Source organism: Macaca thibetana, chromosome 20 (genome assembly GCF_024542745.1).
Source record: "Macaca thibetana thibetana isolate TM-01 chromosome 20, ASM2454274v1, whole genome shotgun sequence".
NCBI lineage: Eukaryota > Metazoa > Chordata > Mammalia > Primates > Cercopithecidae > Macaca > Macaca thibetana.
The window spans coordinates 75,631,133-75,648,838 of record NC_065597.1 but is presented as its reverse complement, the minus strand read 5'-3'; the positions used below and the strand labels follow the sequence as shown (position 1 = coordinate 75,648,838).

The 17,706-nt window shown below is 54.1% G+C and overlaps 1 protein-coding gene across 6 annotated transcripts in view; it reads right to left on the bottom strand.

Moving 5' to 3' along the window:
• NPRL3 (NPR3 like, GATOR1 complex subunit) overlaps window positions 1-17,706 on the bottom strand; it is a 62,357-nt gene that overhangs the window by 7,917 nt on the left and 36,734 nt on the right. For 5 of the 6 annotated variants that reach the window (XR_007722208.1, XR_007722207.1, XM_050774706.1 and 2 more), the window contains 6 exons: window positions 12,979-13,116; window positions 10,250-10,406; window positions 5,359-5,465; window positions 4,717-4,846; window positions 1,428-1,617; window positions 396-588 (listed from right to left, as the gene is read on the bottom strand). Coding sequence is in view for 4 of the 6 variants with exons in the window: in XM_050774706.1 (XP_050630663.1) it covers window positions 396-588; window positions 1,428-1,617; window positions 4,717-4,846; window positions 5,359-5,465; window positions 10,250-10,406; window positions 12,979-13,116 (915 nt within the window). In the remaining 2 variants the exon portion in view is untranslated. The remainder of the gene's footprint in view (window positions 1-395; window positions 589-1,427; window positions 1,618-4,716; window positions 4,847-5,358; window positions 5,466-10,249; window positions 10,407-12,978; window positions 13,117-17,706) is intronic. The other variant, XM_050774707.1, reaches the window with a different exon arrangement.

The window sequence follows — 17,706 nt, the reverse complement described above, 5'->3', positions numbered from 1 at the left end:
GTGGGGCTGACAGAGACCACTGAGCCACATCACCTATAACGTGGGGGATCCTGGGTGCCCCCCGGGGCTTAGAGTCCTGGGCAAACCCCTGCCAAGTCTCCTGAGGGTGAGAACTTGGCACTGCCTCTCAAGGGACAAGAAATATCTAAGAAGTAGTGGAGAGCGAAGAGGCCCAAAAACAGGCACGCCAGGCCCCCAGCCCGGGGTCTTGGTGACAAGCTGCATCCCCATGCCTGGGCAGTGGCACCTGCCCCTACACACCTGATTGCAGAGACTCCATCTCGAACAGGGCCCCATTTGTTCTCAGTGGATTTGGTCCCGTTGCGTACGTCTCTATCCACTTTCTGCCCTGACCCTGCAACTGGCCCCAGTCCCAACGGTCAACCTGCACCCACCTGGCAAACATGCGGAGGTCCTCAGGGTTCTGGGCTGCGGGTACACTGAGGATGGCTGCGCGTTCATGCTCTGACAGGCTGGCCAGCAGGTTTTCCGTCATCCTCTGGTTCAGTGGTGAGTCCCCGCTGGGAAGCAGCTCTGCGCTGGAGTTGTCCATGCTGGGGCTGGTGAGGGTCATGTCATCACTGCTGGCTGTGGGGGCCATGGGTCAGGGTGACCAAGTGAAATTCCAGGACACCCAGGGGAACAGCGAGGGCAGAGCCAGCAGCCAGCCTCCAATGACACCCCTAACTCCCACAAGGGCCCTATCTGGTACCCCAGCTGCAACATCTGCCTGCAAGCATCCGCGGCTGCCCCACCTCCTGGGTGTGACACACGCCCCTCATGTGGCTGACTTGGGAAATGGGTAGCCTCCCCTCTGGGGGCTCCCTCAAGGGACCTGAACAGAGGTGCAATATGTGCCCCACAAACACCCCAAGGTGGGCCTGGGCATCTTGCCCCTCACCCACGATGGAGGACAAAGCACCCTGGGCAAGCGGGGTCCTCACATGAAGCATGAACCCTACAGCCAGACCTCAGCCAGGGGAGGACTTTCAAAGTCTTCCACCCCCTTCCGTCTCAAAGCCTGGGGACCTGGGACCTGGCAACAGGCTGCCGCCCTTGAGCCACACTGGCCATGACAGCTGTTCTGGGGCACAGAGGTGTCAGCTGTCCGGGTAGTGCTGTGAGATCCTGCTCTGATCCCAGGCTGGGGCAGAGATTCCAGCACTGATTTGGTGGGCTGGGAGCTGCTCCTGACTCTAGCAAGCCTGCTGAAGAGCCTGGAGGCAGAGCTGCCACCTCAGAGTCATGGTGGTGCTAGGAGACAGGAGAGGTGTCTCCACGGGGGACACAAGGCGTGTGCCTGTGACTGTGTGTGTGCAGCCATGTGGAGGCCCCTCAACACTCACAGCAGGGCCCATGGTGAGCCTCCTGGGCACCACCCCCAAGCATCTCCCCTGACTACCACAGCGATGCCCTGGGGGCCCTACTTGGGGAGCCAAAGCTGAGGGCGTTGGGCGTGCTGAGGCTGCGACCGCCGACCCGGGCAGTGAAGGGGACGTCGTCCTCTCGCGGGCGGGGCTCCTCCTCGCTGGGTGAGGCCATCAAGCAGACATAGGTGTGCAGCTGGATGAGAAGCCGGCGCTGTAGCATCCACACCACCATCTGGATAAGCTGGGTCTGCGGGTGGCAGCAGGTGAGGCTGGTCCCCCTCCCCACTCCAACTTCTTCCTGGGGGATCAGGGACCCATGGCCCTAGACATGGCCACAGCACACTCCCTGTGCTGACTCACAGGCAGAAAGACCCTCTTCTCAGAAAGGGAGCCCCCAGCTGCCAGCCAGCTCTGCAAGGCCAGCTCACCCTCCTGGGAAGGGAGAGGGGCCAGGGGACATCTGGATCACACCTGCATGGGCTCCCACCACACACCTGGGCCGCCCAGCATCTGGCTGAGGAGCAGGACCTGAGATGTGGAGGCCCCCTGTGACCGCTGCTCTGAGCAAATCCCCCACACTGTGCTGCTGCAGCTGCCCCTGTGCCTCCTCTCTCCTTCGGCCCACTGGCCCTGTAGTTGGTCCCAGCCAGCCAGTCCACCTCCAGACAAGCCCAGACACTGTTTAGAAAGAGGCTGTGGGCAGGCACCCTGAGAGCAGAAAGTCCTCTCCTTGGATCTACCTGAAAGTCCACCCTGAGCACAAGGGTGGATCCACAAGAAAGCTGAAGCCAGTGACCCTGGGCTTGGGGGTGGAGCACCCCCCTCCCCATCCCCACCGTGAGAAGGCACGTCCTGGCCAGGCTGTCCAGTGTCTCTGGGTTAGCAGGTGGGGCTGGCAGTGAGAAGAAGTGAGGAGCCTTGTGCCAGGTAGAGTCCAGTCCCCGTGAGAAAGCACTGCCCAGACACAGGCACTGAGCAGCGAGGAGTGTGAGGCAGCATCAGTGTCCTCAGATACACATCTGTCTCCTCATCTCTGGGAGGGTCGACAAGGAGCTGCTGGCCAGTGTTACCTCCTGGGAGGGGGGCTGGGGAACTGGGGATGGGAATGGGGGATATACACCAGGTAAGTAAGAAGACGACCTGGTCAAACGGACTGCAAAATATCCAGACTTAACGCGAAATTAAGAAATAAAACAGATGGGGCTGGGCGTGGTGGCTCACGCTTGTAATCCCAGCACTTTGGGAGGCTGAGGCGGGTGGATCACTTGAGCTCAGGGGTTTGAGACCAGCCTGGCCAACATGGTGAAACCCATCTCCACTAAAAATATAAAAATTAGCTGGGCATGGTGGTACATGCCTGTAATCCCAGCTACTTGGGAGGCTGAGGCAGGAGAATCACTTGAACCCGGTAGGCGGAGGTTGCAGTGAGCCAAGATCATGCCACCGCACTTCAGCCTGGACAACAGAGCAGGTTTGTTTGTTTGTTTCTTTTTTTTTTTTTTCAATACTTTACTTATTTATTTATTTATTTTTTGAGATAGAGTTTCGCTCTTTTTGCCCAGGCTGGAGTGCAATGGTGCGATCTCAGCTCACCACAACCTCCGCCTCCCGGGTTCAAGCAATTCTCCTGCCTTAGCCTCTCGAGTAGCTGGGTTTACAGGCATGCGCCACCATGCCTGGTTAATTTTTGTATTTTTAGTAGAGACAGGATTTCTCCACGTTGGTCAGGCTGCTCTGGAACTCCTGACCTCAGGTGATCCACCCGCCTCGGCCTCCCAAAGTGCTGGGATTACAGGCGTGAGCCACCGCGCCCGGCCAACAGAGCAAGTTTCTATATCAAAACAATAAAAAAAGCTGTGCATGGTGGCTCACACCTATAATCCCAGCACTTTGAGAGGATGAGGTGGGTGGATCACCTGAGGTCGGGAGTTCGAGACCACCCTGGTCAACATGGTGAAACCCTGTCTCTACTAAAAATACAAAAAATTAGCCAGGCGTGGTGGCGGGCATCTGTAATCCCAGCTACTTGGGAGGCTGAGGCAGGAGACTGCTTGAACCCGGGAGGCAATGGTTGCAGTAAGCCGAGATCATGCCATTGCACTCCAGCCTGGAGTGCAATCAAAAATAAATAAAATCAATGAACAAAAAATAAAACTGAGGGGCTTTCCGGCACTGGAGCCCAGGCAGAACCTGGCTCCATCTAGGCCCTTGACAAGGCCTGGAGCAACCACTCAGTCGTGGCCTGGAAAAGCCACCCCGTCATCTAGACCACAGGAGGCCTCTGGGATGGAAGCACCAGCAGCTCCTCCCTAAGCACTGGCCCAAGAGAAGGGGTGCAGAGAGTGCCTCTTATTCAGCTGATACAATCTGGCTCAGCTCCCAGAAACCAAGGGCTCTATGAAAGACCGCACTAAGAACTCTGTCAGGTTTGGCATCTAAAGGAGCTGAAAAACCAGAATCTTATTCTCATTCACAATTTGAGAACGGAAAGGGTTTGACTTTAAGGACTGGTTTTGCCTAATAGATCTGGCATTTACTCAAATACTTTTGGAGACAAAGACGTGAGAACACCCAGTTCGTCTATCTCCAACATTCTGTCCTATCTGGCCCTGCTCTGAGTCTCTGCCCAGAACTCAGTGGAGGGGAGGATGGCAAAGCCACCTCAGCACGAGGCTGAGGCACCTGCAGCCCACAGGAGAAGCCACTGGCCCTGCTACAGATACCGCTGCACCAGTCCATCCCACAGATCTGCAGGAGGCCTCCTATCCCCCAGCCACTCCTAGCTCTCAACCTGCCTGCCCATTGCCCTGACCCAGGCCCACTAGGGTCTTCTCTAGGCTCTCTTGGATGAGGAGATTCTGGGGACCAGTGACCCCAGAACTCATACCCACAGACCCTGTGGCCACCTGAGCCATGGCAGGGAGTGAAGGCAGAAGCAAAACTCTCAGAGGGTCAGGCCCCAGCCCAGTGAGAACAAAGCTGCCTTTGCACCCTCATCTGTAGGCAGTCCCCAGTCCCAAAGGGGTACAAGGCAGGTCTGTAGGGCCAGAAAAGGTAAGCACTCTCCTGCCAAGCTTAACTCAGTTCTAACCCTAAAAACTGCCTGCCACAGCCAGGGTGGGCTCTATGGGGAGGGGACAACTGCCCAAGTGTTGGGTCACTGGCCAAGCATCTGCAGCTGACTTTTGGGCCCTGCTGAGCACATAGAACTTGCATGGCAAGCCCCCAAAACCAAGGAGAAGCAGCTAGCAGTGGTAAGGGCTCAGATCAGAACCAACAGCCAGGCAGGTAGTGCCTATCCACTACGCACCTGCCACTCCAGGCTCCTCGAGCTTCTGTGACTCACCTCCTGCACAGCGGGGGCCAGGGGATTCCTAAATTCTGATAAGGAGACCGGCAAGGAGAACTTGGCAAGGACGGACGGCAGGTCATGAGATGGGAACTGATGGGAGAACTGCTCGGCTAGCGGGGAGTACCTGGAGGCAGACGAGCATGCCAGTGAGTGCAGCAGAACCCCCACCGTGTTCTCAGACCCCCTACTGTGTTCTCAACACTGGCCTCAGTGGGCAGCAGAGAAGCAAAGTGTGGCAGGTGGACCAGGACGGTGCAATGAGGGCAGAACAGTATGATGCCAGGCAGGCCTCCAGGTGGACAGAACCTGGGCACTTCCCCTTGAGCAGCAGCAGGAGCCATGGGCACAGTTCACCCTGCATCTCACCTCTGATCCCTCAAGGTGGATTAGGAGAGCCAGCCTGGAGGAGGGGGCCCGGCATAGGGGGGATACAGGAGAGTCACACAGCACAGAGCCAGACCAGAATTGGGACCTGGGCACGCTGGTGGCCAGGAGTTAGGCTGAAGTGAGAGCCTGGCCTTGGGACTTCCACAGCCTTTGGTGCCTGGTCAACACAGAGAACAGCATCTGGAGGGCCCTGCCGGCCTCACCCCTTCCCACTCAGGGCTCCAGGCTCTGGCAGCCAGCAGCACTCACAGACATACGCTGGCATTGGGAGACAGCATGTAGACGTTGTTCTCACACAGCGGGTAGATGATGATGGCCTTGCCCCAGTACACCAGATGAGCTGCAAGCTGGAAAACCTGCAGGCAGAGGGGAAGCTGCAAGGACCATGCCTGAGGCTGGCCCACTGGGAGCTGTCAGAAGCTCTCAGCATGGGTGGCCATGGCCTACCAACCCGGAGAAGCTGGTCCCAGGCTCGTGCAGAACACACATGGTGGCTGTGGCCCGCGACTTCCTCCCTAATGTGGAACAGCACCTTCCCAACCTCTCACTAGGATGTGGGGCACAGCCAGCACACAGCACACAGCACTCTCTGTGAGCAATGGCTTTTTTTTTTTTTTTTTTTTTGAGACAGTCTTGCTCTGTCATCCAGGCTGGAGCGCAGTTGTGCAATCTCAGCTCACTGCAACCTCTACCTCCCAGGTTCAAGCGATTCTCCTGCCTCAGCCTCCCAAGTAGCTGAGATTACAGGCACATGCCACCACGCCCAGCTAATTTTTGTATTTCTAGTAGAGACAGGGTTTCACCATGTTGGCCAGGTTGGTCTCGATTTCCTGATCTCGTGATCCACCCGCCTCAGCCTCCCAAAGTGTGGGATTACAGGCGTGAGACACTGTACCTGGCCACAATGGCCTTTTTATCACTGCTCCCTGTGCTGTTTGGTGCCAGTGTTTTCCCATCCTGTACTGTCTTGACTCCCACTGAAGAATGGTGGTCTCAGGCCACAAGCATGGGAATGTCTGGGGTGCTGGGAACACAGGGTTGGCCCAGCTGGACAGGGGTCTTAGCTGGATGTCCTGGCAGGGCACAGCCCTCTCATACCCCCTAAAACTCCAGCATGGCCTTGCCCCAATGACGGGTGTGGAGTCACTCAGCATGCCACTCCTATATACCCAAAGGCCCCAGGTCTGCCCCACCTCCCAGCTTTGCTCTTGTGGACCCTTGAACAGCAGGAAACACAAACACACCCAAAACCCCTTCCAGAGGAAACTTCAGGCCTGAGGTCTGAGAGCACAGTACCACAGCACTTCATGAAAAGGTGTGTGCAATCCTAAGCACTTGCACTTCTGCCTCTACATCACCCCAAGACACCACTCCACCCTCTTGGCCAGTAGGCCTCTGTGTGGGTGAGTCACCCCTGCCTGGACACAGTGCTGCCTGCTGCTAAGGACACTTATACCTCAGCTCAGAAAACAGGGCCTCCAGACTGAGTGCAGTGGCTCATGCCTGTAGTCCTAGCATTTTGGGAGGGCAAGGCAGGCGGATCACCTGAACCTCAGAGTTCGAGACCAGCCTGGGCGATATAGTGAGACCCTCATCTCTACCAAAAATTTTTATTTAATTAGCCGTGCACTGCGGCACATGCCTGTAGTCCCAGCTACTCGGAGGCTGAGACAGGAGGATTGCTTGAACCTGGAAGGTGGGGGTTGCAGTGAGCCGAGATTGTGCGAGTGGTGCCTCCAATGGCACTGCTAACCCCAACATGGCAGGTTTCAGTTCCATCAACACCCTGCTGCCTCACCCCACGTGCCACTGGCATGTGCTCTCTCAAAAAGACACACCCACTTTCCCCCAGCTCTGCTCAGCATAGTGGTCTCCACCTCCTGCCTCTCCCTGCAGCAGCCTCTCCAAGATGCTGTCCATTCTGGAAATTGAAAGTCCAAAATCAGTACTTCAGGGCCAGCATAAGGTGCCAGCAGGACCAGGCTCCCTCTGGAAGCTCCAGAGAGAATTCATCCTGCCTCTTCAACTGCCAGTGTCTCTTGGCTTGTGGCCACATCACTCCACTCTGCCTCTGTGGTCACGTCGCTGCCTCTTTTCAGTCAGAGCTTCCTCTGCCTCCCTCTGATAAGGGCCTTAGTGATTACATTTAGGGCTTAACAGGATGATCTTCCCATCTCAAGATCTTTAACTTAGTAATATCTCCAAAGTGCCACATGAGTTCACATTCATAGATTTTGGGGATTAGGATGTGTATGTCTCTGGGGGCCGTTATTCAGCCAATCACAACGAATGTACAGCACGATCCTAATTTTCATAATACAAAATAAAATGTTTGTATATACACACACACACACACACAGATAAAAAACCTGGAGGGATCTAGGTTACCTGTGGGATATGGGACTGTGGGAACTTTTTGTGTCTATAATTTGTGTAGTGTTTGAAGTCTTATAACATTAATTTTATCATGACAAACCCAAAATTTACTTGTAGATTCTCTCTGGATTGATGTAAACATGAATTATTTTATTTTATTTTATTTTATTTTTGGGGACTGGGTCTTGCTCTTTTGCCCAGACTGGAAGTGTGTGCAATCACAACTCACTGCAGCCTCGAACACCAAGGCTCAAGTGATCCTCCCACCTCAGCCTCCTGAGTAGCTGGGACCACAGGCACACACCACCATGCCCAGCTAATTATTTAATTTTCTGTAAAGACAGGGTCTTCCTATGTTGTCCAGGCTGGTCGTGACCTCCTGGGTTTAGGCAGTCCTCCTGCCTCATCCTCCCAAAGTGCTGGGATTATAGGCATGAGCCACTGCACCCAGCCACATAAGGGACTTTAAACTACCTGGTGACATTCACACCTGAGGCAGATGCTCCCCAGGGGACTATCTCAAGGAAACAGAGTGACCCATCAGGGATGGGCCCCAGGGGCTTGTGCACTGCCACACCAGCAGCAAAGCTCTGCTGACCTGCAACAGGGACAGCAGGGAAGGGTTACAGACACAGGAAAACAATGACAGCCTTCCCTCTCCCCAGTCAAGGCCACGGCAGGGAAGTGAAGGGGACCTCAAAGGGAGACCAAAGCTTTGTCCAAGGAGACTGACAGCAAGGGTGAGAGGCACAGTGTCCACACAAACTCCTGCCAGACAACCTCAGAAGAGGACATCAAAGCCTTGTCCAAGGAGACTCTGATAGCAAGGATGAGAGGCACAGTGTCCAGCACAAACTCCTGCCAGACAGCCTCAGGAAAGCCAGGCCCAGCTCCTTTCAAAAGCTCAACACAGGACCTGTGAACAGCCACACGCATTTACCATGTGGCTGGTGCTCATCAGGACACGGGGGTACACTGACTCCCTCACTCTGCAGGGTTGTATGGAGCAGTGACTTCTTTTACAATTCTGTGTCTCCTGGATGCTATGAAGGTGGGCAGGACGTGGTCTTTACTGGGTCCTGTCCAGCCCATGAAGTCGAAAGGCACAGCTGGGCATGGTACCTCATGCCTATTAATCCCAGCACTTTAGGAGGCCAAGGTGTTACGATCACTTGAGCCCAGGAGTTTGATGTCAGCCAGGGCAACCTAGGGAGACCCCATCTCTACCAAAAAAAAAAAAAAGCCAGGGGCACACCTGTAGTCTCAGCTACTTGGGAGGATGCTTGAGCCTGGGTGAACCATGATGGCACCACTGCATGCCAGCCTGGGAGACAGAGCAAGAACCTGTCTCAGAAGAGAAGAAAGAAATACAAGGGCACAATCTGGTAAAAGGTCTCACAGAGGATAGATAAAGGCTCCCTGAGATACAGAGGCGGGAGAGACTTACTCTCAAAGACAGAATCCAAAAAGGCTGCTTTTGGGGAAAAGTGGCCTGAGAGTCAGGCCTTGCTGGACAAGTTCACCTAACGTGCTAAGAAGCAAAGGCCTGTTTCACAGGCCAAAACAGCATGGAAGCTCAGCCAGAGGGACCCAGGCGGGCCCACCTCACGCCTGGGTTCCTTGGCAGCCTCTGCTGCCCCCTGGTGGCCATGCCGTGCACACCGCTACCAGACGAGGGCGCCACCCACAGGCACCACCTGCTCCGCCCTCAGGCAACACTTCAATGGTCCCGTAGCTCTGGGCCACTCCACGTGACTAGCAGCCACAGATGACCCCATGGCCTGTTGGCCACCCCATCAGCAGCCCCTGCTTCTGATTTCTCCCTGTGCTTTTTTTTTTTTTTTTTGGAAACACAGTCACCCAGGCTGGAGTGCAGTGGCACGATCTCAGCTCACTGCAACCTCTGCCTCCCAGGCCCAAGTGATCCTCCCACCTCATACCCCCAAGTAGCTGGGACTACAGGTGCATGCCACCATGCTAAGCTATTTTTCTTTCTTTTTTTCTGTACTTTCTGTAGAGATAGGGTATTGCCATGTTGCTGAGGCCAGTCTCAAAGTCCTTGGCTCAAGCGCTCCGCCTGCCTCGGCCTCCTGAAGGGCTGGGATGACAGGCATGAGCCACCGTGCCCAGCCTTCCCTGTGCTTTTCCTCCCACGCTTCACCCACACTCCAACCAGATCTGCAGACACGGCTGAGGGGCCCTCCATCTAATCAGAAAGGGCAGCCCTTTGCATGGACAGGCCCATAAGCATGTGGCTCAGCAAAGAAGTGGCATCTTGTACAGAGTGCACAGGCCAACACATGTGCACACAGAGCGGGTAAGGCCACCAGGTTAGGTCTTTGTTCTGCATATGGGAGGGCCCTGCATCCAAGCTTCCTGCCCTCAGTTCCCATATGCTTGTTAATCACCACTGTGAGGCCCCCAGGACCCTGCCCACTCCTGCCCTGCCCACCCACTAGCTCTGGTATCTCGACCTCCAATATTGGGAGCACCCCAGTCCTTTCTCTCACAGACTTGTCTTACCTCTCTGAGACAGAAGAACAAGTCAGTCCCATGGCCCATTCACAGAGCCAGCCCTGAACCCAGGTCTGACTCAGATGCCAAAACCTCCAGCCATCCCACGGACTGGCCCCACCCCATGGTGGGCTGTGCCACAGCTCTCAGCTGGACAGAGCCCCTATGGATGTAGTGTGGCAGATGGCCTGCCTTTCCTGATGCCCCAGCACCTGCCACATGCCACCCATCCAGGCCCCCAGAGCTATACCTGCAGCAAGGCCAGGTCCGCATCCTGAGCTAGCTGCTGCAGGTTCTTCACAGCAGATGTGGTCTTGATCACCCGCACTAGGGCAGGGGAGCAGTCGATAGGAAGTTCACCCAGCAAGGACTTCTCATCACTGAGCAGCAGCAGGGCGTGGTAGGGGCTGCAAAACAATCACCTGTTACGGAACACACGAAGTACAGGAACCTGCACCACATATGCACCAGGTATGCACCAGGTATGCACCAGGGACACAACCGTGCAGCTGGAGCCTCCCAGCCCTCAACTGCGGAGAGAAGGGCCAAGAGTGGGATCTGAGAAAAGGTCAGTGGTCTGTTTAGAGGCCTTCACAAAATCTGCCAAGGATTGGCTCATGTCTGTAATCCCGGCACTTTGGGGAGGCCAAGGCAGGCAGTCACGTGAGGTCAGGAGTTTGAGACCAACCTGGCCAACATGGTGAAACCCCATCTCTACTAAAAATACAAAAATTATCCGGGTGTGGTTGCACCCACCTGGGGTCCCAGCTACTCAGGAGGCTGAGGCAGGAGAATCGCTTGAGCCTGGGAGGCGGAGGTTGCAGTGAGCCGAGATTGCGCCATTGCACTCCAGCCTGGCGAGAGCGAGACTCTGTCTCAAAAACAACAAAAACAAAAACCTGCAAGGATTATGTCACCCTCAGAAAAAAACACATGACAAAAGTGGGGAAGGTTTGAAGACTGGACTCCATATCCCACCGCAGAGACGCCCAGCAAACATTTGTTGATTGAAGAAATGAATGAATTTTTCCTAAGGAAATTGTCCCAAATATGAGAAAAGCAAAATCCCCTTCACAGACTAAGAACAGAAGTATGTTAAAATATGCTTAGCTAAGACTGAAAGGAAAGAGCACGAACTGGGGAGGGTGGAACTAGGCAGCGCTTTGCTTTCTGTCATTTCCAAATTTCAGCAATGTACCCAGATATATATATATATATATATATATATATATATATATATATATATATATATATTTTTTTTTTTTTTTTTTTTTTTTTTTTTTTTTTTGAGACGGAGTCTGGCTCTGTTGCCCAGGCTGGAGTGCAGTGGCCGGATCTCAGCTCACTGCAAGCCCCACCTCCCGGGTTCACGCCATTCTCCTGCCTCAGCCTCCCGAGTAGCTGGGACTACAGGCGCCCGCCACCTCGCCCGGCTAATTTTTTTTTGTATTTTAGTAGAGACGGGGTTTCACTGTGTTAGCCAGGATGGTCTCGATCTCCTGACCTCATGATCCGCCCTTCTCGGCCTCCCAAAGTGCTGGGATTACAGACTTGAGCCACTGCGCCCGGCCGATATATTTTTTTAATTAAAAAATGTTCAAGGGGCCGGGCGCGGTGGCTCAAGCCTGTAATCCCAGCACTTTGGGAGGCCGAGACGGGTGGATCATGAGGTCAGGAGCTCGAGACCATCCTGGCTAACACGGTGAAACCCCCTCTCTACTAAAAAATACAAAAAACTAGCCGGGCGAGGTGGCGGGCACCTGTAGTCCCAGCTACTCGGGAGGCTGAGGCGGGAGAATGGCGTAAACCCGGGAGTCGGAGCTTGCAGTGAGCTGAGATCCGGCCACTGCACTCCAGCCTGGGCGACAGAGCGAGACTCCGTCTCAAAAAAAAAAAAAAAAAAAAAAAATGTTCAAGGAACTGGGGGACTTGGGAATGGGTGGTGCCAGAAGACTGGGCTCAGTTCTTTCCTTGCAGAAAATCAATTAAATTGCCAGGGCACAGTGGCTCACGCCTGTAATCTCAGCACTCTGGCAGGCCAAGGTGGGTGGATCATGAGGTCAGGAGTTCAAGACCAGCCTGGCCAACATGGTGAAACCCCATCTCTACCAAAAATACAAAAATTAGCCAGGTGTGGTGGTGTGCACCCATAATCCCAGCTACTAAGGAGGCTGAGGCAGGAGAATCACTTGAACCTGGGAGACAGAGGCTGCAGTGAATGGAGATTGCGCCACTGCACTCGAACCCAGAACAAGACTCCGTCTCAAAAAAAAAAAAAAAAAAAAAAAAAAATGAAAAAACAAAGTCAATTAAATTAAGAAAGTATAGTTTGGGAGGCCGAGATGGGCGTTATCACCTGAGGTCAGGAGTTCGAGACCAGCCTGGACAACATGGTGAAACCCTGTCTCTACTAAAAATACCAAAAAAATTAGCCGGGCATGGCAGTGGGCACCTGTAATCCCAGCTACTTGGGAGGTTGAGGCAGGAGAATCGCTTGAACCCAGGAGGTAGAGGTAGTGGTGAGCCGAGATCGCGTCACTACACTCCAGCCTGGGCGATAAGAGCAAAACTCTGTCTTTCTCTCTCTCACACACACACAAAGAAAAAGAAAGTAACTGAGATCCCACGAGTGCTGACTGAAATGCAAAAGACTGGGGTGGGGGCAACACCATCAAGCTGAAGTCCCTTCAGCCCTCCAGCCTCCCCCAGGACACTCAGCCCCACATCCAGGCTGCCCTGCCCAGGCCTAAGGTGGTGCCAGGAGGGCCCAGGGGAAACCTGGGATTGGTCATCTCTGGACACAACTGGATACAAAACTATGTGTTTTAACATCTATAAACAGCAGAGCCCCACCTGCCAGCTTCCGCAGAGGGACGAAGAAAAGAGAATTTTTGGAACAAAGTTAACTGGTAAAATCTCAGGCAGAAGCTAAAGGAAAGGGCCCTGGCAGGGAGTGAGCACGTGGGGCTGGGCACTCACCGGATGGCTTTCAGGCTCCGTTCGATGGCCTCTGGGGGGATCAGGCTAGAGGCCGCATAGTGGATCTTGTGGGGCAGGCAGAAGCTCACCTCCAGCCAGCTGTTGATGTGAAGCCGAACCACACCCGACGTGCACAGGCTGCGGAGAGTGGGCGCTGTTACCCTTCACACAAACTTTCCAACCACACACACAGATCAGAAAACACCCTGCTCAATGGTGCTGATTCCCCTGCTGTTGAGAGGAAACTGCAGGTGGAGACCTGGGCAGGAGCGCATCTCTTAACATATTATGTTTAAGAAAAGAAAATAAGGGGGCCGGGCGCAGTGGCTCACACCTGTAATCCCAGCACTTTGGGAGGCCGAGGTGGGTGGATCATGAGGTCAGCAGTTCGAGACCAGCCTGGCCAACATGGTGAAATCCTGTCTCTACTAAAAATACAAAACTTAGCCAGGTGTGGTGGCGGGCACCTGTAGTCCCAGCTACCTGGGAGGCTGAGGCAGGAGAATCGCTTGAACCCAGGAGGCAGAGGTTGCAGTGAGCTGAGATCATGCCACTGCACTCCAACCTGAGCAACAAGGCAAGACTGTCTCAAAAAAAAAAAAAAAAAAAGAAGAAGAAGAAAGAAGAAATATATTTCTGGCTAGTCCTGGATTCTGTAGTCCAACCAGACTGCCAGGGCTTGAGAGAAGCTGTAGCCCTGTCCTGGATACTCAGTGCACTAGAGGCACTCTAACTCAGGCCCCTGCCCGTCCAGACCCCTGACAGACACCCAACACCCAGAGCAAAACCTCCCTGTGAATGGGCCTGCCCTGCACACCTTACGAAGACCCAGTCACAGGTGCACGTCCAGGCAGAGCAGTGGCTGTCTCAGAGGGAGAGGAGGGCAGGGAAGGAGTGCCAAGTCCCCCCAGAGTGTTCCAGTGGTGAGAAGCACACAGTGCCCACCTCCCTGCACTCTGCAGATGCCCACAGCACCCCAGTTGCAGTGCATGTGGATACCAAGTGATCACCACAAGCCAACCGTCCTAGTCAGCCCCAACACTTCATTACCACGGAAACCCTCTCACTCCACATTCTATCAGTAACGGCAACTTGGTTCTTTCAGGTCCCAAAGCTTGCTCAGGCCAAACATAGCAACACCATCCCAGATTCCTTATTTCTTTCACAATCCACTTTAAACCATCAGCAAATCCTGTCTGCTCCACCTGCAGGGATGTCCAAAATTCAGGCCTTTTCAGCACCACCAGGCCCAAGACACCCAGAGCACTGGCCCCTCTGCCTACCCCTCCCCACACTCCCACCTGGACAGTCCCAGCCATGGGCCTGCAACACCCACATTCCTGTGACCTCACCTCCTGTGCCCAGTCACTCAGGTTCAGCTGTGCTCAGGGCCCTGGCATTTGCCCTTGCCCACGAACTCTCTGCAGACACCCCAAGGCTCCTTTACTCCATCGGTCTCCACTCAAGTGTCACATTCTCACTGAAGCCATCCCTGACTCCAAGCCCACTGGCACTCCGACCCCTGACCTGCTGCCTAATGCTGTCTCCCCAACCAGAACTCACTCCTCAGGAGGGGGGCTTGTGGGTTTCATTCTCTGCTCTCTACACATTGTAAAATGTGTCAGGCACGCAGGCACAGAGCTGCATTTCCTGAATGAAGCCAAGGAACACACCGCCCTCCCTGTGTGCACTGTCTTTCCTAGGAAGCCCTGCCCCAAGAACAGGCTCCACACTGGGGATGCAGCCCACATCATCCCCTGGGGGAACCACACAAAACAAGGAAGGAGTCGTTTTCACCAGGAGCTTCTAAAACTCCCTGATGGAGAAACCAAGGCCCCCACCCTGCTCCACTGCTCACCACAAAGCCCCCTTGCCTTAAATAAGAGCCAACAGCACTTGTTCTATGACACAGAGGACATGCAACTGCTCGAGCAAAGCTGTCTGCAGCTGGCCTTCACCACATCCCTGGGGGCTCCAGGCACCAGGGGTGGGATCTCCACCCACTCTTGTCAAGGCCTGGCCACTCGAAGTAGCCGGCACCTTCCTTGTGTCCTGCACAGGGAACACAGCATGTAAAGCCTCACAGTGACACCAGTTCTAAAATAGAAGCAAAATTCATACAAGTTCTTCTCCAAACTGCCCATTTCTACAGCACCTCCCCCCATCATGTTTCCTCTGTTCACTGCCCCACCACCCAGGAGAGCAGCCAACTGGTGCTTTTCCCATCACCCCCTGACCCTATTCCGCTATTCTCAGCTCCCAGTTGGCAGGACAGGCCAACACACTCACATCCGGCTAAGTCCGGGAGGCCTGGCCAGACTTCTGGCCGCCCCAGGCTAGAAGGTACAAACGGCCCCTCCAACGTCTCTCAGGACACGTCAATATGGGTGCTGAGAGAACACCACAGCCCCAAGGTCCCAGAGGAGGGCACCAGTCTCAGCTTCTTCCAGAACTGCATGCTAACCAAGTATGTCAGAGCAGAGCGAGGCTCCCAGAACCTTACCTCTCTTTGGTCAGGGTCTTTGCAGGGTGAAAAATTATCAAACCCTGAGAAATGTCCCAGCCTCTAAGGAATTAAAGATCATACCAGGAGAGATTTGTCCAGGGGATTCAGGTTAGTTACTCAACTTGAGTGAGCAATAGTTAGGATCTTGGCATCCGTACGCAACAGGGAAGAAAGCACAAGTGAGAGGTGGCCCCATGCACTGTGCTGTTACCATCTGGGTCAGCAAGAAGGGCCACTGGAAATAAACAGCCTATTTTTTTTTTCTTTTTTCTGAGACAGGGTCTCACTGTTGCTCAGGCTGGAGTGCAGTGGTGCCAGCTCCGCTCACTGTAGCCTCGATCTTCTGGGCTCAAGACAAACTCCCAGGTAGCTGGGACTACAGACATGTACCACTACCCCCGGGTATTTTTTTTTTTAAGGGACAGGGTCTCACTATGTTGCCCAGGCTAGTCTCAAACTCCTGGGCTAAAGCGATCCTCCCACCTTGGCTTTTCAAAGTGCTGAGATTACAGGCATGAGCCACCACACCCACCCAAGACCTTTCTGTTTCTGTACTATTTAGGATGTAGCTCAAAGTGGCTGTTGGGACACCACAGAATCAGAATGCTGAGGCTCCTATCGTTTCAAAGGTAAGTGTCCTTGCTCCGCCTAGGAGCACAGTGAGGCCTTATGACAAGTGCTGTGGCTCCCAGCACCAGCTTAGGTACTTGGAGTGCAGCAGGGAAGGAAACAACTTGGCTGCTCTGCACATTGGGGGCTTCATTTGGTGGCATCAAGACAGACACATAGGCCGGGCGCGGAGGCTCACGCCTGTAATCCCAGCACTTTGGGAGGCCGAGGCGGGCGGATCACGAGGTCAGGAGATCAAGACCATCCTGGCTAACACGGTGAAACCCCATCTCTACTAAAAATATAAAAAAATTAGCCAGGCGTGGTGGCGGGCGCCTGTAGTCCCAGCTACTCAGGAGGCTGAGGCAGAATAGCGTAAACCCGGGAGGCGGAGCTTGCAGTGGGCCGAGATGGCGCCACTGCACTCCAGCCTGGGTGACAGAGTGAGACTCCACCTCAAAAAAAAAACAAAAAAAAAAAACAAAAAGACAAACACATAATTGGCTGGGTGCAGCGGCTCACGCCTGTAATCCCAAAACCTGGGAGGCCAGGTGGGCCGATCACTTGAGGTCAGGAGTTCAAGACCAGCCTGGCCAACATGGTGAAACCCCGTCTCTACTAAAAATACAAAAATTAGGCCAGGCGCGGTGGCTCACACCTGTAATCCCAGCACTTTGGGAGCCTGAGGCGGGCGGATCACCTGAGGTAAGGAGTTCCAGACCAGACTGACCAACAGGGAGAAACCCCGTCTCTACTAAAAGTACAAAATTAGCTAGACGTGGTGGCACATGCCTGTAATCCCAGCTACTCAGGAGGCTGAGACAGAAGAATCACTTGAACCTGGGAGGCAGAGGTAGAGGTGGAGGTTGCAGTGAGCTGAGATCGTGCCATTGCACTCCAGCCTGGGCAACGAGAGTGCAACTCCATCTAAAAAAAAAAAGAATTAGCTGGGTATAGTGGCAGGCACCTGTAATCCCAGCTACTTAGGAGGCTGAGGCAGGAGAATCACTTTAACCAGGGAGGCGGAGGTTGCAGTGAGCTGAGATCACACCACTGCACTCTAGCCTGGGTGACAGAGCAAGACCGTGTCTCAAAAAAAAATTGAAATTAAAATTTTTTAAAAAGACACATTGGCTATGTGCGGTGGCTCACTGAGCCTGTAATCCCAGCACTTTGGGAGGCCGAGACAGGTGGATCATCTGAGGTCGGGAGTTCGAGACCAGCGTGACCAACATGGAAAAACCCCATCTCTACTAAAAATACAAAATTAGCCGGCTGCGGTGGTGCATTCCCGTAATCCCAGCTACTCAGGAGGCTGAGGCAAGAAAACCACTCAAACCCGGGAGGCAGAGGTTGCAGTGAGCCGAGATCGTGCCATTGCACTCCAGCCTGGGCACAAGAGTGAAACTCCATCTCAAAAAAAAAAAAAAAATTAGCCGGGTGTGGTGGCAGGCACCTGTAATCTCAGCTACTTGGGAGGCTGAGGCAGGAGAATCACTTGAACCCAGGAGGCAGAGGTTCCAGTGAGCCAAGATTGCGCCATTGCACTCAAGCCTGGGTGACAGAGCGAGACCCTGTCTCAAAAAAAATTGAAATTAAAGTTTTTTGAAAAA